At 58.7% G+C, this 25,879-nt stretch overlaps 1 protein-coding gene across 2 annotated transcripts in view; it reads right to left on the bottom strand.

Annotated features, from left to right (window-relative positions):
* Positions 1-25,879, bottom strand: part of NOS3 (nitric oxide synthase 3) — a 63,974-nt gene that overhangs the window by 22,840 nt on the left and 15,255 nt on the right. For both annotated transcript variants that reach the window (XM_065399596.1, XM_065399597.1), the window contains exons 3-10: positions 23,784-23,932; positions 15,415-15,577; positions 14,859-14,950; positions 13,919-14,060; positions 12,567-12,706; positions 11,747-11,921; positions 10,582-10,683; positions 7,985-8,179 (exon numbers count right to left, since the gene is read on the bottom strand). In XM_065399596.1, coding sequence (XP_065255668.1) covers positions 7,985-8,179; positions 10,582-10,683; positions 11,747-11,921; positions 12,567-12,706; positions 13,919-14,060; positions 14,859-14,950; positions 15,415-15,577; positions 23,784-23,932 — 1,158 coding nt within the window. The remainder of the gene's footprint in view (positions 1-7,984; positions 8,180-10,581; positions 10,684-11,746; positions 11,922-12,566; positions 12,707-13,918; positions 14,061-14,858; positions 14,951-15,414; positions 15,578-23,783; positions 23,933-25,879) is intronic.

The raw sequence follows: 25,879 nt of genomic DNA, 5'->3' as shown, positions 1-25,879 counted from the left end.
CGAAGGCCGCATCGTCTCTGGCCTGCTGCGTAATCATACTGCGCGTGGTAAAAGTGTGGATGGGGGACCACGTCGCCACCCTGCAGATTTCCTGAGTGGGAACCTGAGCCAGGAATGCTGTTGATGGTGGAGTGCGCAATGATTGGGGGTGGGGGAACCCCCGCCAGGTTGTAGCACTCGCGGATGCAGGCTGTAATCCATGACGAAATGCGTTGTGATGACATGGGTAGGCCTTTCCATTCTGTCTGCCACCGCCACGAACAGCTGGACCAATTTTCTGCTTCGTTCTCTCAATGTAGAACGCTAGCGCCCTGCAGACATCTAGTGAGTGGAGTCTCTGCTCCCTGCTGCTAGAATGTGGCTTAGGGTAATGTGAAACTGTGATACCACCTTCGGGAGGAAAGCAAGAGGAGATCTGAGCTGCACCTTATCCTTATAGAACACAGTATAAGGGGGCTCTGAGGTTAGGGCCTTGAGTTCAGACACCCTCCTGGCCGAGGTTATCGCCACCAGGATCGCCACCTTGTGTGATGAACTGGGACTGTTTCTAAAGTGGAGAGATGTGACGAACTGGGACTGTTTCTAAAGTGGTCTGTGAATGCTGACAGGGGAGTGTGGCTAGGATAGTCTGCATTGGGGGATGGGAGACTGGCCGACGGAGAATACCTGAGCAGGTAACATGAGAACCCAGGAAGGAGTGAGAGGCCAGGTGACACCTTTGCCCGGGAAACTGAACAAAGGCTGTGGGAGGGGTCGCTGAAGGCAGAGTTTCAGGAGGTGGCTAGTGACCATGGCTGGGAGGCAGACGGGGCTCTGACCTCCCAGGGGGGCTAGGGTGCCCGGGGACCCCAAGATGGACCTAACTGAGGGGGTCCTGTTGTCTGTGCCTGCAAGACCTGTCTTGGACTGTATTCCTGACGTCTAAATAAACCTTCTGCTTTACTGGCTGGCTGAGAGTCATGGTGAATCGCAGGAAGCCGGGGGTGCAGGGCCCTGAGTCCCCCACACTCCGTGACAACTGGTTGTAGCGGTGGGATCTACTGCACCCCGTGGACGGCGCTTCCTGCAGTAAGTGACTGGGGAGCAGTAAAGCGAAGGGGGATTGACGGGGACCAGGCATGCTGAGGAGTCAGAGAGAGACGGTTATCACCCCTGGGAGTGTGTGACCAGCGAGAAGGACTTTTGCAGTAACAGGGTCCCCCGGGGGATCGTAGCGAGTGGTCCCAGGGGCAGAGGAGTCTGCAGCTCGACCCTGGCAGAGAGGTGGTGACCTCGAGAAGGGCTGGCACACTAGGGGTCTCCCTGGAAACTGTGGGGAGCGGTGAGCACCCAGGCCTGTGAGTGGCCAGCAGGAAGATGGATGCCAAGCGGCTTAAGAGCGACCTGGTGGAGCTGTGTAAGCAGAGGGGGCTGCGCATTGGGAGGTCCACCAAAGAACAGCTCATTGCCCAGCTGGAGAAGGGAGATCGCTCGAATGAACCGATCCCTGTCTCTGAGGGAAGCAGCCTGGCAGATGCAGCGCAGGCCCCAGTGTCTGTCCCATCTGGGAGTGGTCAGCCGGCTGCTGAGGGCTTCCCGAGACCCCTCCTGCCTACGCCTAGGGGAAGGGTGGGGAGGAGCCCAGCAAATACCGAGGGCGCTGTGACCCCCCCGGCCAGCAGGGGATCCTCCCGGCCACGCGCGCCATCCGTGGAGCGGAATGGGCTGGAATGGGAGAAAGAGCTAAAACTGAGAGAGCTGGAGGATCGTGAACACCAGAGACAGCATGAACGGGAGGAGAATGAGAGACAGCGTCAGCATGAACTGGAGCTGGCGAGACTGAGGGGCAGCGAACCCCCAGCTGCGGTGAGTGAGGGGGGACCCAAGACTGCACGAAGCTTTGATAAGTGCATCCTGGCCCCACGTAAGGAGGGGGAGGACATGGATGACTTACTGGATGCCTTTGAGACGGCCTGCGAGCTGCACCAGGTTGATCCTGCGGACAGACTCCGGATTCTCACCCCCTTACTGGACCCCAAAGCCGTGGCATTGTACCACCAACTGGAAGAGGCGGAGAAAGGGGACTACGAACTATTCAAAAAGGCCCTGCTACGTGAGTTTGGGCTGACTCCAGAGATGTACCCGGAAAGGTTCCGGAGTCAGGATAAACCCCCTGAGATCTCATATCTGCAACTAGCCGTCCGCATGGAGGGATACGCCAGCAAGTGGGCAGATGAGGCCCAGACGAAGGATGACCTGGTTAAACTGCTGGTACTGGAGCAACTGTATGAGCGGTGCCCATCCGACCTGAGGCTGTGGTTGAGGGACAAAAAGCCAGAGAACCCGCGACAGGCAGGCCGGCTGGCCGATGAGTTTGTAAAGAGCCGGTCAGGGGATAACAGGGAGGAGTCCCAAAGGAACAGTCCCACCACAACGCAGAGAGAGAGCCACCATGGGACCTCCCCGTGGGAAAATACGGAAAACCCCCATCAAAGGGGAACATCCGGCGTCAGGGCCATCCGACCCACTCGAGGGGACCCATGGGACATGGGCTGCTATCACTGTGGCCAGAGAGGCCACATACGGGCCCAGTGCCCCAGGCTCAGGGACAAACTGAGCAGACCGAACCCACAGAGGGTTGACTGGGTGGAGACCCAACCAGGCGAGAGGCAGCCTTCCCAGGGAAGGGGGGCTGGCAGAGTACCACCTGCTAAGGAGGGAGGAGAGCTCCAGGCCAGCTCCTCTGGGGGGCTGGATGCTCCAGACTCAGGGTTTTTGGTTTATACGGTGGGCGCGGGACGGTCCCTCCGGAGAGAGTACCTTGTTCCCCTGGAGGTGGATGGGAGGAAGGTCTATGGATACTGGGATACGGGCGCAGAGGTGACGCTGGCCCAGCCCGAGGTGGTGGCCCCAGATCAGGTGGTGCCCAACACCTACCTGACCCTAACGGGGGTGGGCGGGACACCAGTCAAAGTGCCCGTGGCAAGGGTACACCTGAAGTGGGGGGCCAAGGAGGGCCCCAAGGATGTGGGGGTACACCCGTATTTGCCCACTGAGGTGCTGATGGGGGGGGACCTGGAGGACTGGCCAAGCAACCCCCAAAGTGCACTGGTTGTGACCCGCCGTCAGAGCCGGCGAGGGGCACTGCGCCCTGACCTTGGGGAGGGTGCCTGGCCCGAGGCGCAGGACCCTAACCTGGTGGGGAGGGAACGCCCAGGGACACGGCTCAGGGAGGCTGCGGCTTCAGACCCAGCCGGCAAGAGAGAGCAGGTGGCCATCCCTGTCCCAGCTGCTGAGTTCCAGGCCGAGGTGCAGAAAGATCCCTCCTTGCGGAAGATAAGGGACCTGGCCGACCTCAGCGCGGTACAGACCATGGGGAGAGGTGGCCGGAAAAGGTTCCTGTGGGAGAAGGGGTTCCTGTACCGAGAATGGGCTCCCCCAGGGAAAATGGAGTCAGGGGGGATCAGGAGGCAGCTGGTGGTACCCCAGAAGTATCGCCGCCAGCTGCTGTACCGGGCCCATGACATTCCCCTCTCAGGGCACCAGGAAACCTGGCGTACCCAGCAGAGGCTGCTACGGAGCTTTTACTGGCCTGGGGTCTTTGTTACTGTCCGGCAGTACTGCCGATCCTGTGACCCCTGTCAGAGGGGGAGAAAGGCCCAGGACAAGGGGAAAACGGCTTTAGGACCCTTGCCCAGCATAGAGGAGCCTCTCCGGAGGGTGGCCAAGGTTAAAAGGGGGGCTCTGAACAAAGAGAGCCCGAAGCACAGACCTCCAGAGTGGAGCGCTGGGAGAAGACCACAGCCCAGTTGGCACCCCAGGGGTGTTGGGGTGGGAAAAGGGCACAGGCCGCATAAACCTTCCCACATGCGAACTGCGAGTGCCATCGAGCACCCCCCACCTAAGGGGGGGCGTGAAACTGGAGGGGCCTGGTGTAATTCTCACCAAGGAATGGGAGGGATGCTGGGGCATCCATGGGAACGGGGGTAGGTTCGAACTTCCCCGGGTCACTGGCTAAAGTGACCCCGCTCAATTCGGTCTCGAAGGGGGGAGAGATGTGACGAACTGGGACTGTTTCTAAAGTGGAGAGATGTGACGAACTGGGACTGTTTCTAAAGTGGTCTGTGAATGCTGACAGGGGAGTGTGGCTAGGATAGTCTGCAGTGGGGGGATGGGAGACTGGCCGACGGAGAATACCTGAGCATGTAACATGAGAACCCAGGAAGGAGTGAGAGGCCAGGTGACACCTTTGCCCGGGGAAACTGAACAAAGGCTGTGGGAGGGGTCGCTGAAGGCAGAGTTTCAGGAGCTGGCTAGAGCACCATGGCTGGGAGGCAGAGAGGGCTCTGACCTCCCAGGGGGGCTAGGGTGCCCGGGGACCCCAAGATGGACCTAACTGAGGGGGTCCTGTTGTCTGTGCCTGCAAGACCTGTCTCGGACTGTATTCCTGACGTCTCAATAAACCTTCTGCTTTACTGGCTGGCTGAGAGTCATGGTGAATCGCAGGAAGCTGGGGGTGCAGGGCCCTGAGTCCCCCATACTCCGTGACACCTTGTAAGAGAGGTAGAGCAGGGAGCACGTCGCCAAGGACTCAATGGGTGGTCCCGTGAGTCTAGACAGGACCAGGTTGAGGTCCCAGACCGGGACAGGCTAACGGATGTTAGGGTATAGCCTGTCAAGCCCTTTTAAGAACAGGCTGACCGTCAGGTTAGCAAACACAGAGAGGCCCTCCTTGCCCGGGTGAAAGGCCGAAATGGCAGCTAAGTGCACCCTTATTGACGATAACGAAAGCCCCTGCTGCTTCAGATGTAGGTGGTAGTCCAGAATAAGCGGCACTGAAGCTAGTGTTGGGCACAAATGATGCTGCGCCGACCAGATTGAAAATCTCACCCGCTTGGCAAGGTACGTGTCTCTCATAGAGGGTTTTCTGCTGCCAAGGATGACCTGTCTAACCTGATCTGAACAGGAAAGCTCCACTGGGTTCAACCATGGAGCTTCCACATGGTGAGGTGAAGTGACTCGAGGTTCGGATGTTGAAGATGACCGTGATCTTGTGTTAGAAGGTCCAGGAAGAGCGGCAGGGTCATCGGGGCTTCCATGGACATGTCTAGGAGAGATGTGTACAAGTGCTGACGGGGCCAAGCTGGTGGTATCAATATGACCTGAGCTCGTTCCCTCCGGATCTTGAGGAGTACCTTGTGAACAAGCGGTATTGGCAGAAAGGCGTATAGGAGACAACATCCCCAATGGAGGAGGAATGCGTCTGCGCTGGAGCCCGGGCTGTGATTTTGGAAGGAGCAGAACTGCTGGCACTTCATTGTATCACGTGGCGAATAAGTCTATCTGGGGAAATCCCCATCTCTGGAAGATTGAAATTGCGACGGCCGGGTGAAGAGACCACTCGTGGCCATGAAACAACCTGCTGAGGTGGTCCGCCAGCTCATTCTGTACCCCGGGGAGGTACGACGCCTGCAGGTGTATTAAATGTTCTACACAGAAGTCCCAGAGCATGAGGGCTTCTTGGCAGAGGGGAGAGGAGCGTGCACCCCCTGTTTGTTGATATAGAACATTGCTGTGGTTTTGTCCATCATGACTGATACACATTGTCCCGTTAAGTGTGCTCAGAAGGTCTGGCACGTCAGGCACACCACTCTCAGCTCTCTGACATTGATGTGGAGAGCCAGATCTGTCTGAGACCAGAGACGTTGAGTCCTGCAGTCTCCTAGATGTGCTCCCCAGCCCACGTCTGATGCGTCCATCACTAGCGACAGAGACAGCTGCAGACTGGCGAAGGGGATGCCTGAGCACTCCTCCTGAGGGTCGAGCCACCTCAGGAGGGGGTCGAGGACCAGGCGAGGCAGGGTCACAATCCTGTCCAAGCTGTCCCGGGCTGGTCAATACACCGATGCTAACCATGACTGGAGCGGTCAAAGCCTGAGTCTGGTGTGCTGCACCACATAGGTAAATGGCTTAGCTGCAGCCCCGAAAGCCCCTGCGCTAAGCCATGTGATCCAGAAGCTTCAGGCAGTTTCTTGCTGTGGTGGTGGGAAACTGTCTGAGGCTTCGAATGATACCGGCCAGGGTCTGGAACCTCGCTTGCGGCAGGTATGCCCTGGCCTGGGTCGAGTCCAATATCCTCTGGACCAGGGACAGAGTCAATTTTGCTCCGTTTAGAAGGAGACCCAAGTTGTCGAAGGTGGCCCTGATGAATTTGACCTGACCTTCCACTTGGGTCTTGGAGCGGCCCTTGATCAGCCAGTCGTCGAGGTACGGGAACGCCTGTACTCAGTGCCTGCACAGGAACGCAGCGATGATTGCCATGCACTTGGTGAAAACACAAGGTGCTGCTGACAGGCTGAACGGGAAGACTGTGAATTGGGAGTGGGTGTTGTTCACCACAAACCTGAGGTACTTCCTGCGGGGCTGGGTGATCGCGATATGAAAGTACGTGTCCTTCAAGTCGAGGGCGGCGTACCAGTCTGCTGGATCCAGTGAACGGATGATGGAGGCCAACGAGACCATACGGAAGTTGAGTTTCTTCACGAACCTATTGAATTCCTGCAGGTCCAGGATGGGCCTGAGGCCGCCTTTGGCTTTCGGTATTAGGAAATACCGTGAATAGAAGCCCTCAGCCCTGAGGAACCTCCTCCACTGCCCCTAGCAAAAGGAGCGACTGCACCTCCTGTGAGAGGATTTGCTTGTGAGAGGGGTCCCTGAAGAGGGACGGGGAAGGGGGGTGGAAGGACGGGAAGGCACAGAATTGGATGGCGTATCTCCTCTCTACCGTGTGGAGCACCCAGCGGTCCGAGGTGATACGGGACCAGGCACAGTAGAAAGAGGATAGTTGGGATGAGAAGGTAAGGCGGGGTGGATCCAGTCTTTGGTGTGGTACACCATCCTCGACCGTGCCTTCAAAGGCCGGTTTGGGCCCTGAAGACGGCTTGGGTTGTCCTGAGCACTGGCCAGAGGGTTGATGCGACCTTCTCCTGCCTGTCCTGTTTCTCCCTCTGGACCCGCCCTGGCGGTTCTGGTGACCGCACCGCTGAGGAGGCTGCAGACGGACGTGTCTCCGCTGCATTGACGGTGTGTAGAGGCCCAGGGACCTGAGGGCGGCTCTGGAGTCCTTTAGGCTGTTCAGCTACTTGTCTATTTTCTCTGGAAAAAATCTCACCCTCAAAAGGCAGGTCTTGTCTGGGCTGCGGGACCTCATAGGGGAGCCCGGAAACCTGGAGCCATGAGCCCCTTCTCATGGCCACTCCTGTGGTCATAACCCTGGTGGCAGCATCTGCCCCATCAAGTGCCGCCTGCAGGGACACCCCGGAGATCAGTCTCCCCATGATGGCACCACTCCAGGGGGCACCCAGGCCAACCCCACAGATGCTGGTAGGGTGAAAATCTTCCGGCTACGGGGCACATGTGCGCACACACACCTGATTGGAATGGACATGAACAAGCACTCGAACAGCTGTTATAGTAGTTTCTTTCTGGGAGGGAGTTTGGGTGCAGGAGGGGGCTCCGGGTTGGGGCAGGGGGTGGGGTGCAGGAGGGGGTGCAAGGTGCAGGCTCCGTCCGGCCAGGAGGCGCTTACCACAGGTGGCTCCCAGCCGCCGGCGCAGCAGGGCTCAGGCAGGCTGCCTGCATGCCCTGGCCCCACGCCACTCCCGGAAGCGGCCGGCTGCTGGCATGTCTCTGCACGCCGCTGGGGGAGGGGGTCAGCATGTCTCCATGCGCTGCCCGTGCCCGCAAGCACCACCCCCGCAGCGGAACTGGCCAATAGGAGCTGCGGGGATGGTGCTGGGGGCGGGGGCAGCATGCAGAGCCGCCTCCCCCCGGCCAGGGGCCGCAGAGACGTGCCAGCAGCTGGCTGCTTCCGGGAGCGGTGTGGGACATGGCATGCAGGCAGCCTGCCTGATCCCTGCAGCACCGGGGTCCCCCTTAGCCTGGGGCCCCGGGCTGCAGCCCCTAAAGCCCCTGCGCTAATCCGGACCTGGATCCAGGGACCCACCTGGTACCGGAAGCAGGGCGAGAGCAGATAGTTGACCATCTCCTGGTGGAACACGGGCGTGAGGCTGCCCGAGATGGGAGGCACGATCCAGACCCAGTCGGCCGGGCACCCCCCGCGCATCTGCAGCTCGTTCTCCATGTGCTTGATGAAGGACTCCGTGGCCGCGTGGTGATCCACGATTGTCACCTTGGCAACCTGCGGGAGATGGCAGGAAAGGAACAGATGGCAGAGCCAGCCCTCCACCCCGCAGGGCACCAAGTCACGCCCCTGAGCCAGGCTCCCCCCATGGCAGGCAGCCAGGCCCCTCCCCAGGGCAGGGAACCAAGTCACCCCCCCGAGCTGGTGCCCATGTGAGGATGTGGGGTCTCTGAGCTGCGTGTGGGTCTGGGGCAGGCTGCCAACTCCCTTGGGAATGAACAGCCCCCACCCCGCTCCGCACCCGGGGAACTGGGACCCCAAAGGCTGCCGGGACTGGGCGAGGGGCCCTGATCCCTGCGAGCAGCCGAGTCTCCCTCAGGGGCTGTCTCAGGGGCAGGGGCGGCTCTAGCTTTTTTGCCGCCCCAAGCATGGCAGGCAGGCTGCCTTCGGCGGCGTGCCTGCAGGAGGTCCCCGGTCCCGCGGCTTCGGCAGCCTCCCTGTGGGAGGTCCCCAGTCCCGCGGCTTCGGTGTATCTGCCGCCGAATTACCGCCGAATCCGTGGGACCAGCGGACCTCCCGCAGGCACGCCGCCGAAGGCAGCCTGCCTGCCGCCCTCGCAGGGCGTGACGTTATGAGTGTAAAATAATATTTCATTGAAAGATGACAGGGCCAGAAAGAGTTAATTAACTCAGACGGACCTGACCCAGGGGTGAATTGTAGAAACTGGTTAGGAAGATCTGTAAATGAATAGAGCTTTGAAATGCAAGTCTGGATTGTTAGAGATCTCAAGGGGAGATGTTTGCTCAGGTCTTGTAATGTAAGCAAACTAATCTTGTCTATTGCTGTAACTTTAATTCGAAGATCAAAAAGAAATATTAACATTTATGATGATACTTGGGTGAAATAGTATTATTGTCTCTTTGTCTCTTTGAAGGTTGTCGTAACCTGTATCTGAACTGTTTAATGGATAAATTACCCTGTGCTAATTGCCAGGATGTTTGGAAGGAGAGTTAAGCCTATTGTTTTCTCAGGCCGAAAGGCTGCTGGAAATGTATAAGAACCCCGGGACACAATCCTGCTGCATCTCAGATCTGCTTTGGGTTTCAAGAGGGGGAAACCTTAAGCCATAAGGATTGAGATCCCCAGTCATTGACTGGAGCCACCCTGAACATGGACATTGGACTATAACCTCCGGACTATTTCTAAAAGGACTTTTGGCAACTACAAGCTCACCTCTGCTATGTATCTGAACCTCAAGAATTGAATTCAAGTCTGTCAGTATATTGATCTTTTAAGCAACACTCGCTCTTTTTTCTTTTTTAATAAATTTTTGGTTTAGTTAATACGAATTGGCTATAAGCGTGTATTTTGGGTAAGATCTAAGTTATAATTGGACATGGGTATGTGGCTGATCGTTTGGGATTGGAAGAACCTTTTCTTTTATATGATGAGATAAGATTTTCAATAATCATCATCATATGTTTGACAGGTGTGTCTGGACGGAGGCCTGAGGCTGGGCACTTTAAGGGAACTGCATTGTTTGGACTTCTGAGTAACCAGTGAGGTAATACAGCAGCTGTTTTGGGCTGGTTTGGTAAATCTAAGTATTGGAATATCCACCAGCTTTTGGGGTTTGTCTGCCCCGTTCTGTTTGCAGTTCACCCTGATTGAGTGACCTCAGCTGGCTCCCACGGGCAGCACGGTCACACAGGGACTGGCAGGGCACCCCCCGGGGCTTCCCGCCCCAGGCACGCGCTTGGAGCACTGGTGCCTGGAGCCGCCGCTGCTCAGGGGGACTCGCTGCCTGGAGTTCGCGGGGGGCGAAGGGGGGCTGCTGGCCCAGAGGGCCAGTCTAGGGGGCGGTGAGGCCGCGTGGCTCACCCTGGAGGCAGAGCGGGACCCCCGGGGGGCTGGCCCAGTGAAGCGGCCTCCCAGAGACCGTTCCAAAGCTGGGGGTGCAGCCCCGATCCTGTGGGTCTGACAGCTGGCGAGTGCTTGCCTTTGTATGCATACATGTATGCGTGTGATCTGCTTCCCAGTTGCCCCGTGCTCCTGCCCCAGCTCTGAGAGGTTGTGGGACAGGGTGTGTCTGAGGGCAGGGGACTCCGGAGGCCCGGGAGCGAGGCAGGGGACCCAGCTCAAAGAGGGAGGGTGAGACCCAGGACCTGTGTCACACCAACAGACCCCGGTCAGTGGCAGGTGGGATCGAACCTGGGACATCTGGAGTTCAGTGCATGAGCTAAGGCTGTAGCAGACAGACTCCTTCATCTCTCTCTACATGGTCTCGGTGCCACCAGAGGGACAGAACCCCACCTCCAGGAGGGGTGTGGGTTACATTTGAATCCCACGAGTGGGGGAGGGACCCGAGACAGGGCCAGGGCTGTAGGGGCTTGGAACACCCCCCATAGCTCTGTCCCCCACGTGCTCCCCACACCCGGTCGCTCCTCCTGTCCCCATACCTGGAAGCTGTGCAGCACGGCCACATTGATCTCCACAGCCACTTTGTCCTTCCACAGGGACGACGTTTTCCCGGTGTCCAGCCCCATGTGCAGGGCCACCTCCTGCCACACAGGGATCGTCACCCCCAGCCCCCTGCCCTGCCCCCAGACCACCTCCTGCCACACAGCGACCGTCACCCCCAACCCCCTGCCCTGTCCCCACACCACCTCCTGCCACACAGCGACCGTCACCCCCAGCCCCCTGCCCTGCCCCCACACCACCTCCTGCCCCACAGCGACCGTCACCCCCAGCCCCCTGCCCTGCCCCCACACCACCTCCTGCCCCACAGCGACCGTCACCCCCAGTCCCCTGCCCTGCCCCCACACCACCTCCTGCCCCACAGGGATCGTCACCCCCAGCCCCCTGCCCTGCCCCCACACCACCTCCTGCCACACAGCGACCGTCACCCCCAGCCCCCTGCCCTGTCCCCACACCACCTCCTGCCACACAGCGACCGTCACCCCCAGTCCCCTGCCCTGCCCCCACACCACCTCCTGCCCCACAGGGATCGTCACCCCCAGTCCCCTGCCCTGCCCCCACACCACCTCCTGCCCCACAGCGACCGTCACCCCCAGTCCCCTGCCCTGCCCCCACACCACCTCCTGCCCCACAGGGATCGTCACCCCCAGTCCCCTGCCCTGCCCCCACACCACCTCCTGCCCCACAGCGACCGTCACCCCCAGTCCCCTGCCCTGCCCCTACACCACCTCCTGCCACACAGTGACCGTCACCCCCAGCCCCCTGCCCTGCCCCCACACCACCTCCTGCCCCACAGGGACCGTCACCCCCTGCCCTGCTGCCCTGCCCCCACACCACCTCCTGCCCCACAGGGATTGTCACCCCCAGCCCCCTGCCCCCACACCACCTCCTGCCCCACAGGGACCGTCACCCCCAGCCCCCTGCCCTGCCCCCGCTCCACCTCCTGCCCCACAGGGACAGGCAGCCCATACCTCCAGCAGGTTGTAGTGGGAGAGGTGGGGGGGAGGGGGAGCTGGGGGGCAGCCCGTACCTGTAGCAGGTTGTAGCGGTGGGGGGTGGGCGGCAGGGGGAGCTGGAGGGAGTGGGGGGAGGTGGGAGGCAGGGGGAGATGGGGGGCAGTGGGGGGAGTTGGGGGGCAGCCCGTACCTGCAGCAGGTTGTAGCGGTTGCTGTCACAGAAGTTGCGCATGCCGATCTCGCTGCCCACGTACCAGCCGTTGAAGGGGGCGGCCGGGAACTGCAGGCCCCCAATCTCCAGCAGCATGTTGGCCACGGCGGGCAGCGCGTGCCAGCGCAGGCCCAGCTCCCCGAACCACGCCAGCCTGTGCCCGACACCACACTCAGGGCACGGGCAGGATGGAGCGAAGGGACGCGCCCCAAGCCACACAGTCCATCCTACAGCACCGCCAGCAATGGAACCCAGGCGTCCTGGTGCCCAGCCCCCTGCTCTAACCACCAGACTTGGCTCCCTCCCTGCCAGGCTGCTGGAGGATTAGTTTCCCCGGGGGCCTCCTTCTGCCCCCAACCCAGCTAGGGCCTGATGTTCTGGGACAGAACGGTCATCCCCATCACTAGGACCCCCAGCCCCAGCGCTGCCCCCTGGCACCGCCCCCAGCCCCAGCGCTGCCCCCTGGCACTGCTCCATGTCCAGTGCTTCCCCCTGGCACCGCCTGTGCCCAGGGTCCCCAGCGCTGTCCCCTGGCACCGCCTGGGCGCAGGGTCCCCAGCGCTGCCCCCTGGCACCGCCTGGGCGCAGGGTCCCCAGCGCTGCCCCCTGGCACTGCTCCATGTCCAGTGCTTTCCCCTGGCACTGCCCCAGCCCCAGCGCTGCCCCCTGGCACCGCCTGGGCACAGGGTCCCCAGCACACTACTAGGCAAGTTGCCCAAGGGGTTAGCAGGAACTGGCGCCTGCATTGCGGGACGGGGAGGGTCCCAGCCCTGCTCGTTCTGCCCCTCCCAGGACTTACGTGGGGTGCTGGATGGGCACCTCCAGGACCAGCTCGGGCGGCAGGAGGAAAAGCTCCGGGGCCTCGTCTGGCGCCTGCAGCAGCAGGGGCAGGACATCAAAGCGGCCGTGCCCAGGCGTCCAGCCGTGCTGGATGCAGAGCTGCAAGGGGAGAGTGTGAACACAGCCCGGCCGGGGGGTGAGAGCGGGGCAGGGGCAGGGCCGGGGGGTGAGAGCGGGGCCGGAACGGGGGCTGAGAGCGGGGCAGGGGCAGGGCCGGGGGGTGAGAGCGGGGCAGGGGCAGGGCCGGGGGCTGAGAGCGGGGCAGAGCCGGGGGCCGAGAGCGGGGCAGGGGCAGCCCCCACTCCCCAGCCCCTACTCCCCAGCCCCCATCGCCAGCCCCCAGCAGGGCAGGGCAGGGGGTGCTGCGGGGGGGGAAGGGGGCCCTGAGGGGCAGGGCAGGGGGCACTGAGGGGCAGGGTGGGGGGTGCTGCGGGGGGGCAGGGGGCCCTGAGGGGCAGGGCAGGGCAGGGGGCGCTGAGGGGCAGGGCGGGGGGTGCTGCGGGGGGGGGGAAGGGGGCCCTGAGGGGCAGGGCAGGGGGCAGGGCAGGGGGCCCTGAGGGGCAGGGGGCGCTGAGGGGCAGGGCGGGGGGGGCAGGGGGCGCTGGGGGCAGGGCAGGGCAGGGCAGGACAAGGGGCGCTGAGGGGCAGGGCAGGGGGTGCTGCGGGGGGCAGGGATCCCTGAGGGGCAGGGCCGGGGGCGCTGAGGGGCAGGGCGGGGGGTGCTGCGGGGGGGGGGCAGGGGGCGCTGAGGGGCAGCAGGGCAGGGCAGGACAAGGGGTGCTGAGGGGCAGGACGGGGGGTGCTGTGGGGGGGGCAGGGGGCGCTGAGGGGCAGGGCGGGGGGTGCTGCGGGGGGGGCAGGGGGCGCTGAGGGGCAGGGCAGGGCAGGACAAGGGGCACTGAGGGGCAGGGCAGGGGGTGCTGCGGGGGGGCAGGGGGCCCTGAGGGGCAGGGCCGGGGGGTGCTGAGGGGCAGGGCGGGGGGTGCTGCGGGGGGGGCAGGGGGCGCTGAGAGGCAGGGCAGGGCAGGACAAGGGGCGCTGAGGGGCAGGACGGGGGATGCTGTGGGGGGGCAGGGGGCGCTGAGGGGCAGGGCGGGGGGTGCTGCGGGGGGGGGCAGGGGGCGCTGAGGGGCAGGGCAGGGCAGGACAAGGGGCGCTGAGGGGCAGGGCAGGGGGTGCTGTGGGGGGGGCAGGGGGTCCTGAGGGGCAGGGCAGGGGGCGCTGAGGGGCAGGGCGGGGGGTGCTGCGGGGGGGGGGCAGGGGGCCCTGAGGGGCAGGGCAGGGCGCTCTCCCCAGTCACGGTTGCCCCACCTCGGTGATGTCGACATTGGCCGGGTCCCCCAGCATGGAGCCATCGGGCTGCCGGTACCCGGCGTAGCGGATCAGCTGTCTATTCCAGATGCGGAAGTCGCCCCGGCCCGGCGCGCGCTGCGGGAAGATGGTGATGGCCGACCTGTGAGAGAGGCGTGGGTCAGAGCCACCCGGGGGGACAGGCCCGGGGAGGCCAGTGGCCCAGTGTGGGATGGGCCTGGGTGGGTACAGGGAGGCGGGTGGCCCTGTAGGGGGTGGGCCCGTGGGGATGGTGGCCCCATGGCGGGTGGGCCCGTGGGGGGTGGGCACAGGGAGGCGGGTGGCCCTGTGGGGGTTGGGCCCATGGGGGCAGGCCCAGGAAGGGGGTGGTGCCATGGGGGGTGGGCCCAGGGAGGCAGGTGGCCCCATGGGGGGTGGGTCAGGGTGGGGGGTGGTGCCGTGGGGGAGGTGGGCCCCAGAGGCAGGTGGCCCTGTGGGGGGTGGGCCCGGGTGAGGGATGGGCCCGGGGAGGCGTGGAGGCCCGGGTGGGGGACGGGCCCGGGGAGGCAGGTGGCCCCATGGGGGACAGGCCTGGGGAGATGGGTGGGTGGCTGGGTCAGGGGTGGCCCCCAGGGGGACGGGCCCAGGGAGGCAGGTGGCCCCATGGGGGACGGGCCCGGGGAGGTGGGTGGGCCCCAGGGGGATGGGCCCAGGGAGGCAGGTGGCCCCATGGGGGACGGGCCCGGAGAGGCAGGTGGCCCCATGGGGGACGGGCCCAGGGAGGCAGGTGGCCCCATGGGGGACAGGCCCGGGGAGGCGGGTGGGCCCCAGGGGGATGGGCCCAGGGAGGCAGGTGGCCCCATGGGGGATGGGCCCGGGGAGGCGGGTGGGCCCCAGGGGGAAGGGCCCAGGGAGGCAGGTGGCCCCAAGGGGGACGGGCCCGGAGAGGTGGGCATCTCACCGGAGGTTGCCTCGGTTGGTGGCGTACTGGAGGTGGGTGCACAGGAAGCCGAACATCTCCTGGACGCTGGCGCAGTCGCGGGCGTCGAACACCTTCAGGGGGCAGCAGTTAGCGGCACAGCAGCAGCCCCTCGGGCCCTCTGCACGACATCCCCCAGCTCTAACCCAGAGGCCCCGCTGTCCTCCCTGGCCAGCGCTCACCACCAGTGGCATGGAAGTGCCTGTTCTTCCCTGATCCTGGGAGCGGGAGCCGCAGGGGGCCTTGCTGGGGCAGGAGCGGAGCCCTGGGGGGGCCCTGTCCTGGGGGGCAGCAGGAACCTTGGGGGGGTCCTGCCTGGGGGCGAGGGGGAGCCCTGGGGGGGCCCTGTCCTGGGGGGCAGCAGGAAACCTGGGGGTCCCTGCCTGGGTGGTTAGGGGGAGCCGTGGGGGGGCCCTGTCCTGGGGGGCAGCAGGAACCCTGGGGGGGTCCTGCCTGGGGGCGAGGGGGAGCTCTGGGGGCCCTGTCCTGGGCACTGCCCTGTACTACCCATCTGGCAGCAGTGGTGCCCCCCCCCCACCTGCAGCTTGTTCCACTGGATGCGGCCCATGCAGCGGGCGGCGTTGCGCCAGGCCTGCTTGGCCCCAAAGATCAGCTCGGGCTCCAGCAGCTGGTAGGTGCCCGTGGCCTCGATCTCCTGCTCCACCTCCTGCAGCCGCTGCACGTGGACCCTGGAGTCAGCCCTATGGGGAGAGAACAATGTCGCCCACTCCCAGCTCCTGGCAGGCAGAGGGTTAGGGACACCCAGAGCATGGGGTTGTGTCCCTGCCTGTCCTGGCTAATAGCCATCGATGGTCCTATCTTCCAGGAACTGGTCTAGTTCTTTTTTTGAACTCAGTTATAGACTTGACCTTCACAACATCCCCTGGCAGTGAGTTCCACTGGTTGTGTGTTGGGCAGAGGTGCTGGGACTGCGGGGGGGGGGGGGGGGGCTGCTGCGCCCCTGGCTTGAAGTGGTTTCCATGATATCCATGTGGATAAATCTCTGATAATGTTCATATGACTTTACATTGTGCCTGTTCATATAACCTTGTAGTCGGTCTACCCACGTGCGACCTCTGTTTTCATGAAACTTTGTATCAAAGCCTCATGTAGAAACTTTGCATTGAACCTTGGTATAATGTTATAGCCCCTAAGGATAGAATAAGATAGAAGAAAAATGTCTTTTTGCTAGCAGTAGAACAAGATCTTCCCCCCCACTCTTAATCAATTGCCCTGTTGAATGAACGAGGTGTGGATGAGGAAGGCATGGAAGGCAGCACCTCCAAACAGCTGCAACCCTTGGAGAGGGGATGGGAGCCAGACCCAAGGACAATAAAACGTGTCAAGTGGGCGCACTACAGAAGAGCAGACATACTGACGGCCTCGGGGGTTAGAAGCCAGCACCTTCTTTTGGAAACACCCTCTTTGAACAGCATTGGGACAACACCCAGAAGGAAGCAGCACAAAGGACCAACGGACACAGACCCAGATTTTGAAGCTGGTACAGATTTGCATGGGAGGGAAGCTGCTATAATTGTGAGGTGTCTTGCAGAGGACTCCGGGTCTCGTCTTGTCAACATGGGAGCATCAATCCGGATCGGCAGAAGCCCGGCTCCACCCCTCCCCCATCTAACTCACCTGGCCAGTGCAGTTAAGGGGAGCAACTGATTGGTAACAACAACAAGATGACAAGGAGTCTGGTGGCACCTTAAAGACTAACAGATTTATTTGGGCATAAGCTTTCGTGGGTAAAAACCTCACTTCTTCAGATGCATCTGAAGATGTGAGGTTTTTACCCACGAAAGCTTATGCCCAAATAAATCTGTTAGTCTTTAAGGTGCCACCAGACTCCTTGTTGTTTTTGTAGATACAGACTAACACGGCTACCCCCTGATACTTAACAACAAGACGGAGTGTGCTTGTGTGTGTGTGTGTGTGAGTGCATGAGTGTAATATATATATTATATGCATATGATACAGTGTTAATGAATACATGTATTACTAATAAATGTGGCATTTTGCCTTTTTTCCCCCTGAAAAGCTCCTGTGCAGTACTTTAAGTACAACATCCAGGGTTACAGTTCGGTTCAGTGGCTCTCGGCACCCCCGCTACACAGACTGTCCCGGCAGCACGGGCATCGGGTGACAAAGTCCTTCCTTGGTTTCATTTTAAACCTGGTGCCTGTTAATTTCGTCCAGTGGCCCCTGGGTTTTGTGTTGTGTGAGGGGTAAATAACACGGCCTTAGTCACTCGATCACATCCCCTCAGTCATCTCTTGTCCAAGCTGAACAACCCTAATCTTCTTAGTCTCTCGTCGCGTGGAAGCTGCTCCATCCCCCGATCCTCTTTGCTGCCCTTCTCTGACCCTTTTCCAGTTCCACTCGATCCTCGAGACCCGGCGTCCAGAGATGGACACAGTGTTCAAGGTGTGGGCGCACCAGAGAAATGTAGGTTATCTAGTCCAGTCCCTGCACTGAGGCAGGACCACATATTATCTAGCCCAGGGGTTCTCAGCCTACTTATCATTGTGGGCCACAATGTGTTACCTGGGCCACAGGTTGAGAGCCACTGCGCCCCCCCAACCCCTATGCCTAGCACCCGCCCCGCCCAGAGACCCCTCCACAGAGTGGGGCCAAGAGCGGACCCCACTGCAGGGCAGCCCCGGACCCTGCTGCTCGGAGCAGGGAAGGGCAGGGCAGCCCAGCAGCTCTGGACCCCGCCATGTGGGGCAGGGCAGGCCCGACGGCTACGGAACCCACTGTAGTAGTAGGATTTTATGTATGAATTTAATATAATTTAAAATAAAAAATAATAATGTAGCATGTCTTAAACCTATTGGTGTAGGATTTAACCATATCCCGCCAGCCACCCTTTGTAAACAGCAGAAAAGAACGGCCTAATGGGCCATTGATAAAAATGCATCAGCGGGAATCTGTGTCTGGGCTGATTTCAAGGCAGTAACAGACCTTGGAGGGTCACCACTTTGTTGTAGGTTTAGCATTTTAAAATAAGTAAAAGAATGCCAGGATTGTGTTCTTGTGCATCGCAACTTGATGTTCCTGTTCAAACGTTCTGTGTAAATCAGTTCTGTGTTGTGTGGGAATGAGGAATGTGGGTGTTAAAAAATAAATGTAAAGGCCATCGCCGAGCCAGATGTTCTAGGAAAAACCCAAAACCAGATGCAAGAGCACCAGCAAATTACAACCCGCCCCATTGAAATGTCAAAAAAGGGCAAATTAACAACGCTAAAAACAAAACAAGCACCTATCAATGGGGACACGATAGCTGTAAACCAACCTGGGGTAACTCCCTAAAAACAATTAAAAAACAAAATAATAAAATAAAAATTAAAAAAAAACAAGCACTCGTCAAACAACAATTGATTACAGCATGATGGTGCAAAACTCATTGGTCCCAATGAAGGAAAATCACTATATAAACCAGGTGCTTTGCCATGAAACTTTGGGTTCGTCCTGCCAAGACTTCCCCGGAGCATCGTGTCGCGACCGACGGAACCCGGCTCCTCCCTACCTGTGATCAACCTGGCTGGCCATTAGATTGATCCGGACTCTGGACTGGTAACTAGAACATCGACTGGCGGGACAGTGTGTATGTGTGTGTGTGTGTGTGGTGTGATTAAATGCATATGCTAATTGTTGTATCTCCAATAAATGCGGCGTATTGCCTTTTCCCCTGAAAAACATCCCGTGTGCTTCTTATAAGCAAAACATTTTTGGTGGAGAATTGCGAGAGGGGGAAGACATGCACTGTGTCTGTTGAACACACTGATAAATATTGCTACAAGGTATCCCATCCGTATCCCAAGGTGATCGATCATACAGGTGTGCACCCCCCGGCTCGTAGAAATACCGGGCAATAGAGAGAGGATTAGAGTCCTTGCTCTGACCCGTCTGTTGGGGAAAGCTATAGAGATAAGAGATATACAAACTGTCTAGGTGTACACCCCCCCGGTCGTAGAAGTGCCGGGCCATAAGGGGGAGGGTTAGAGTCCTCGCTCCCACCCGTCTGTCTGGGGAAAATGGCACAGGTGATTATACCCTCAGTCGTAGCAGGATTGAGCCCAAAAGGTAGGGGGCTTAGCGTTCCCCCCTTCTGTTCTGTCAGGCAGGGTTTTAGTGTTAAGTAAGTCCCAGCGCAAGCGTGGGCACAAAAAAATTATAAAGGTAAAGAAAATTCATAAAAAAATATGTTCAGGTGAAAAGAATCTCCTAAAAACAAAGCTCAAAAAGAGCAGAAAAAAGTCCCTGGCTGTGACGTTCTGAGTGTGATAGAATATCTCCTTGGAAGCTGACAGGGCCAGAAAGAGTTAATTAACTCACCGACTGACCTGACCCATGGCCGAACTTTAGAGACTGGTTAGGAAGATGTGTAAATGAATAGAGCTGTGAAATGCAAGTCTGCATTGTTAGAGGTAGAAGGGGAGATGTTTGCTCACGTCTTGTGATGTAACCAAACAAGTCTTATCTATTGCTATAGCTTTAATTCAAAGATCAAAAAAGGAATATTAACATTTATGATGACACTTGAGTGAAATAGTATTATTGTCTCTATGTCTCTTTGAAGGTTGTGGTACCTGTATCTGAACTGTTTAATGGATAAATTACCCTGTGTTAATTGCCAGGATGTTTGGAAGAAGGAGAGTTAGGCCTATTGTTTTCTCAGGCCGAAAGGCTGCTGGAAATGTATAAAAACCCTGGGACACGATCCTGCTTCATCTCAGATCTGCTTTTGGTTTCAAGAGGGGGAACCTTAAGCCACAAGGATTGAGATCCCCAGTCACTGACTGGAGGCACCCTAAATATGGACATTGGACTATAACCTATGGACTATTTCTAAAAGGACTTTTGGCAACTACAAGCTCACCTCTGCTATGTATCTGAACCTCAAGAATTGAATTCAAGTCTGTCTGTGTATTGATCTTTTAACCAACACTCTCTCTCTTTTCTTTTTTAATAAATTTTAGTTTAGTTAATAAGAATTGACTATAGCGTGTATTTTGGGTCAGATCTAAGTTATAATTGGACCTGGGTATGTGGCTGATCCTTTGGGATTGGAAGAACCTTTTCTTTTATATGATGAGATAAGATTTTCAGTAATCATCATCGTATCTGACGTGTGTGTCTGGACGGAGGCCTGAAGCTGGGCACTTTAAGGGAACTGCGTTGTTTGGACTTCTGAGTAACCAGTGAGGTAATACAGAAGCTGTTTTGGGCTGGTTGGTAAATCTAAGTATTGGAATATCCACCAGCATTTGGGGTTTGTCTGCCCCGTGCTGTTTCCGGTTCACCCTGATTGAGTGACCTCAGCTGGCTCCCACGGGCAGCACCGACACACATGCATACAGGAAACGACTCCTTTTAAGAAAATTTTGCAAAAGTTTGGGCAGAGCCCATGGACTGAACAAGCATTAGCCGATGTCCATATTATAGCTGATTTGGAAGATAGATCAGCAAAATATCTCTTGTCTACAGGCCATCGACCCTGATAAAAAGAGACTCTGCTGCAATTTAGATACTGTGGCTGCCCAGCAGCCCCAGATCCCTCCATGCCGATGGGGCAGCCTGGCATCCTGGACCCAGCCCCGCGGGCCCTGCGACCTTTAGCACACAGCTGGGCTGCAGCTGTGTGCTAATTGGGCCGCATGTGGCCCACGGGCTGCGCGTTGAGAACCACTGATCTAGACCATCTTTGTCTAACCTGCTCTTAAAAACCTCCAGTGACGGAGATTCCACATCCTCCCTGGGCAATTTATCCCAGTGCTTAACCACCCTGACAGTTAGGAGGTTTTTCCTAACGTCCAACCTAGACCTCCCTTGCTGCAGTTTAAGCCCATTGCTTCTTGTCCTGTCCTCAGAGGTTAACGAGAACAATTTACCTCCCTCCTCCTTGTAACAACCTTTTATGTACTTGAAAACTGTTCTCATGGCCCCTCTCAGTCTTCTCTGCTCCAGACCAAACAGGCCCAGTTTTTTCAATCTTCCCCCATAAGTCATGTTTTCTAGACCTTTCATCAGTTCTGTTGCTCTTCTCTGGACTTTCTCCAATTTCTCCACATCTTTCCTGAAATGTGGCGCCCAGAACTGGACACAATACTCCAGCTGAGGCCGTATCAGAGCAGGGTAGAGCGGAAGAATTACTTCTCATGTCCTGCTTATAACTGTAACAAAGTGGGTTTTCCCTGGTTATGCTGTATGTGAGTCTAACTGTTTTGCATGAATACTGTGTGTGCCTCAGTTTCCCTGTGTATTGCACCAATGCCTGGGAGGTGGGGATAAAGGTGTGTGAATTTTGCTGAGACCCTCGGGGCCACGTGAGGAGGCTCCAGCTGCCTGCACGTAAGGGATGGCAGATGCCCCTCGTTAACTGAGAAGCAGGAGGGGGATGCGACCAGGTGACCCTGAAAGGAGTCACGCTACGCAGACTCCTGGCTGGCTCCATTCAGAGCATCAGGCCTGTGACTGTCACAACAACACGCCTGCTAATACAGCTTATATTTAGCTTGTGATCCACTATGACCCCCAGATCCCTTTCTGCAGGCCTCCTTCCTAGGCCGTCATTTCCCGCTTTGTACGTGTGCAACTGATGGTTCCTTCCTAAGGGGAGCACTTTGCATTTGTCCTTATTGAATTTCATCCTATTTACTTCAGACCATTTCTCCAGTTTGTCCAGATCATTTTGAATTTTAATCCTATCCTCCAAAGCACTTGTGTGATGAAGCAGGGGGTTTTCTTGTTTTTTTCAATGGTTTGCATGCAGAGCAGGTGGGACTCAGTTTCCCTGGGTGTTACTGGTTAAATGAGGTGGTGGGAGAGGGAGTTTGTTGTTTCAGAGGGCCAGCCAATGGCCTGGAGGACGGATACCCCAGCGACTGGTGACTGGGAGGTCCCAGCTCGGGAGTCACAGCCGGTTCTGGCCAGTGGGAGGACAATGGGCTGTGAAGAGAGGACCCCGGTGACCTGACCAGCCGGTTCCAGCCAGAGGGGAACAAAGGAGGGCTGAGAGAGGAAGAGCGGAGGCCCTGGCAACCTGTTTACCTGGAACAGAAGACAAAGGACAGAGGCGGGACTTGGGGGGCGGTGATAAAGGATGCCCAGCTGGAAGGGGGGAGTGATGTTATTGACATGAACAGGGACCGTATAGATCATTGATGCAACCAAGGTCCTGTAGTGGCACCAAATCTTGTATAAAGGGGGTCAAATAAGGTGCCTAAGACAAGGTTCTGGTTGGCTGGTTATGGTTAGGCTCTCTGGATGCATGGATCAGTTTTGTATTTAAAGTTACAAGGATTGGCTCTATCCTGTCTGTATTTCAAACTTGTGCTCTGCTTCTGCAGATAGACCTTGTGACTCAGCAAGGCAGGGACAGGCCTATGGACAGAACTCTGAGGTATTTCTATGCCATGTGCTGGATAGCTTGTCTTTGGAACAAAGAAAGCAGAGGTCACATGGCAAGAGACTATAAAAGGCAGCTGCATCTCCTCCATCTTGTCCTCAATCCTTCTTCTGACCTCTGGAGGGACTTTGCTACAAACTGAAGCTCTGAACAAAGGACTGAAGGACCCATCCCAGCTGGGGATGTTCCAGAGACTTGATTTGAACCTGCAGTTTATTTCATCACTGCTACAAGCCTGAACCAAGAACTTTGCCATGAGTGTATGTCATTGATTCCATGTAACCAATTTTAGCTCATCTAGATCTTTTTCCTTTTATGAATAAACCTCTAGATTTTAGACTCTAAAGGATTGGGGACAGCGTGATTTGTGGGTCAGATCTGATTTGTATATTGACCTGGCTCTGGGGCTCGGTCCTTTGGGATCAGGAGAACCTTTTTTCTTTTACTGGGGTATTGGTTTTCATAACCATTTGTCCCCATAACGAGTGGCACTGGTGGTGATACTGGGAAACTGGAGTGTCTAAGGGAATTGCTTGTGTGACTTGTGGTTCGCCAGTGGGGTGAGACCGAAGTCCTCTCTGTCTCGCTGGTTTGGTGCCTTAGAAGTAAAGGAAACCTTTACTGTGACTGCCCTGCTCTAAGCAATTTGTCCTGAATTGATATTCTCAGAAGTGGCCCGCCAGAGGCAGCATCGTTACAGGGGGGCTCTGGGCTGGGGGGAGAGAGCAGGCAGAGCCCCCCCTGGATGCAGGACAGACCTAGGTGTGCTGTGCTGAGGGAGGCCAGGCCTGAGGCCTGGAGAGTTTCCCATACTGGGTTCAGATGCTCAATAAACCCTCCTGCTTTACGCTGGCTGAGAGTCACGCTGGTTTAGAGACTGGGGGGGGGGGGGGGAGCATTGCTCCCTCTGGGGGTGGAGGCCCGGGGGGTCCAGAACGAGGGGACTCCCTGAGGGGGCCCACAGCAGAGACAGGTGTGCTAAGGCTCAGAGAGGTGCGGTTCCAGGGGGTGGAGGGGCCTGACCCCGAGAGAGAGTGGACCCCCGAGAAGGGCTGTTGCACTGAAGGGGGTTTCCCCCACAGACCGCACGGAGCTGAGAGAGCCCGAGTCCTGGGAGTCCGTGACAATTGTAAGTGGAGTCTCTGTGCCATGATCTAGGTCAGTGACGAGGATATTGAACAGAACCGGCCCCAGAACCGATCCTGCGGGATCCTTCTTCCCATTTCAAATTCCCAACAGCTCCTCCCTATTGTCCCAGTCCCAGGCAGAGCAGCCTCTCCTCAGGGGCCTTCTCCCCCCTGCAGCAGGAAGCTGCCTCCAGCGCAGGATCTGGCCCCGCTGTGTTATTCCCCCAGCGGCGTCTGGGCAGCTGAATTCCGCCCCCGAGTCCTGGGCTTTGGAGGGGTTTGCTGGTTGTTTATGAAAAGCCCCCCCGCGCTGGGCTTCCCTTCTGGCCGTCTGGCAGTCCCTGCGGGGGGTGGGGGGGCACTCACCGCTTGATGGAGCTGTAGTACTGGTGGATGAAGTCCCGGGCCAGGGGCAGCAGCTCCTCCTTGGGTGGGGGCCCCTCATCTGCCTGGCAAACCATCTGCTTGGGGAACATGAGGGAGCCCAGACACCGCTTCCCACTGCAGGGCAGCTCCTGGAGCACAGACAGACAGACAGAGCTGAGGCTGGGGGACTATTGGAGTCAGACCCAGTATGGACCCCAGCTCCGGTGCTGCAGGGCCCCCCTCCCCCCACCAGTACCCCGACCCACAGCCCGCTGCTAGCCCAGCCCTGGGATCCCCCCTCCACAGCCCTGCCGGTGCCCCTCAGTCCTGACCCACAGCCCCCTGCTAGCCCAGCCCTGGGATCCCCCCATCCTTCTTCCCAATGCCTGTGAGGAGTGGGGAAGTTTTGTAATATGTTTATGTCCACCAGGCACGGCTACACTTTGGGTGGAAACAGTTGCCTCGCCATCGCCTCACTCCTGAAAGGAGCAGCGAGGTGGGTCCTCCAGGCCTGCCTAGAGAGGCTGCACAGGAGCAGCCACTCAACAGGCTCAGCAAAAGGGAGGTGCAGGGTGGGAGCAGGTCAGTCCCTGGCAGGGACCAGGGGGCAGGGCAGGGCAGGAAGGGTCAGAGCAGGGTGGGACAAGCAAGGAGGAGTGGGGCAGGACAGGTTAGTGCAAGGAGGGTAGCACCGACCCTGCGGATCCATGTCAGCTGGTGGCAGCGGTGGGATGCTGACTCCACCAGGAGTCCTTTGCAGCAGTAAACCAAGGGTAGTCAAAGGAAACAGCAAGACAATGGCATGCAACCACCTCCCTACGGTCATCGCAATCCTGGGCAGGGAGACAGCCAAGAGCTGGAAAGCTGAACAAGGCGCAGCTGAAGGCATGGCTGGAGACAGATGGCTGGTCCAAGAAGCCAGTTCCAGACCCAGCGAGGTTCCAAGTGGGTCTGGAAGCAGCAGAGGCAGCAGCAGGGTGTCCACGAGACCTGGTTCCCCGCCCAGCAGGGGGTCTTCACGGCCAGGCTCCCCTTGACAGTTTGAAGCGCTGGGAGTTGGAGCCGAGAGCAAAGCAGCTACTAGAGCACGAGAAGCAGCAGCAACTGGAGCTGGCGAAGCCGAGGGGCAAGAGGCCCCACTAGGGGTATGTGGGGAAAGGCCCCAGTTTAACGGGGGGGGGCTACAGGTGCTGACCTCACTGCCTTTGGGAAGGCCTGGGATTTGAACCAGGCTGGCCTTGCAGACCGGCTCCGCTGTCTCACCCCCTCGTTCGGCCCCACGGCCATAGAGGCGGGGTAGGGGGTTTGTCACGGAGTATGGGGGGACTCAGGGCCCTGCACCCCCGGCGGCCTGCGATTCACCATGACTCTCAGCCAGCCAGTAAAGCAGAAGGTTTATTTAGACGACGGGGATACAGTCCGAGACAGGTCTTGCAGGCACAGACAACAGGATACCCCTCAGTTAGGTCCATCTTGGGGTCCTCGGGCACCCCAGCCCCCTCCAGAGGTCAGAGCCCTCCCTGCCTCCAGCCACCTCACCAGCCAGCTTCCCCCGACTCTCCCTTCAGCGACCCCTCCCACAGCCTTTGTTCAGTTTCCCGGTGTGACGAACTGGGACTGTTCTTACTGTGGTCTGTGAGTGCTGACAGGGGAGTGTGGCTGGGATGGTCTCCATTGGGGGATGGGAGAATGACTGAGGGAAATACCTGAGCCTGTAACATGAGAACCCAGGAGGGGGCTGGGGCGAGGTGACACCTTTGCCCGGGAAACTGAACAAAGGCTGTGGGAGGGGTCGCTGAAGGCAGAGTCTGGGAAGCTGGCTGGTGAGGTGGCTGGCAGGCAGGGAGGGCTCTGACCTCTGGAGGGGGGCTGGGATGCCCGAGGACCCCAAGATGGACCTAACTGAGGGGTATCCTGTTGTCTGTGCCTGCACGACCTGTCTCGGACTGTATTCCCGTCGTCTAAATAAACCTTCTGCTTTACTGGCTGGCTGAGAGTCATGGTGAATCGCAGGAAGCCGGGGGTGCAGGGTCCTGAGTCCCCCTTACTCCGTGACAACTGGTGGCAGCGGCGGGATCTACTGCACCCCGTGGACG

The sequence above is a fragment of the Emys orbicularis genome, chromosome 2 (assembly GCF_028017835.1).
Source record: "Emys orbicularis isolate rEmyOrb1 chromosome 2, rEmyOrb1.hap1, whole genome shotgun sequence".
NCBI classification, from domain to species: Eukaryota; Metazoa; Chordata; order Testudines; family Emydidae; genus Emys; species Emys orbicularis.
Note: the sequence above shows the minus strand (reverse complement) of the source record. Positions and strands in the feature narration are given on the sequence as shown.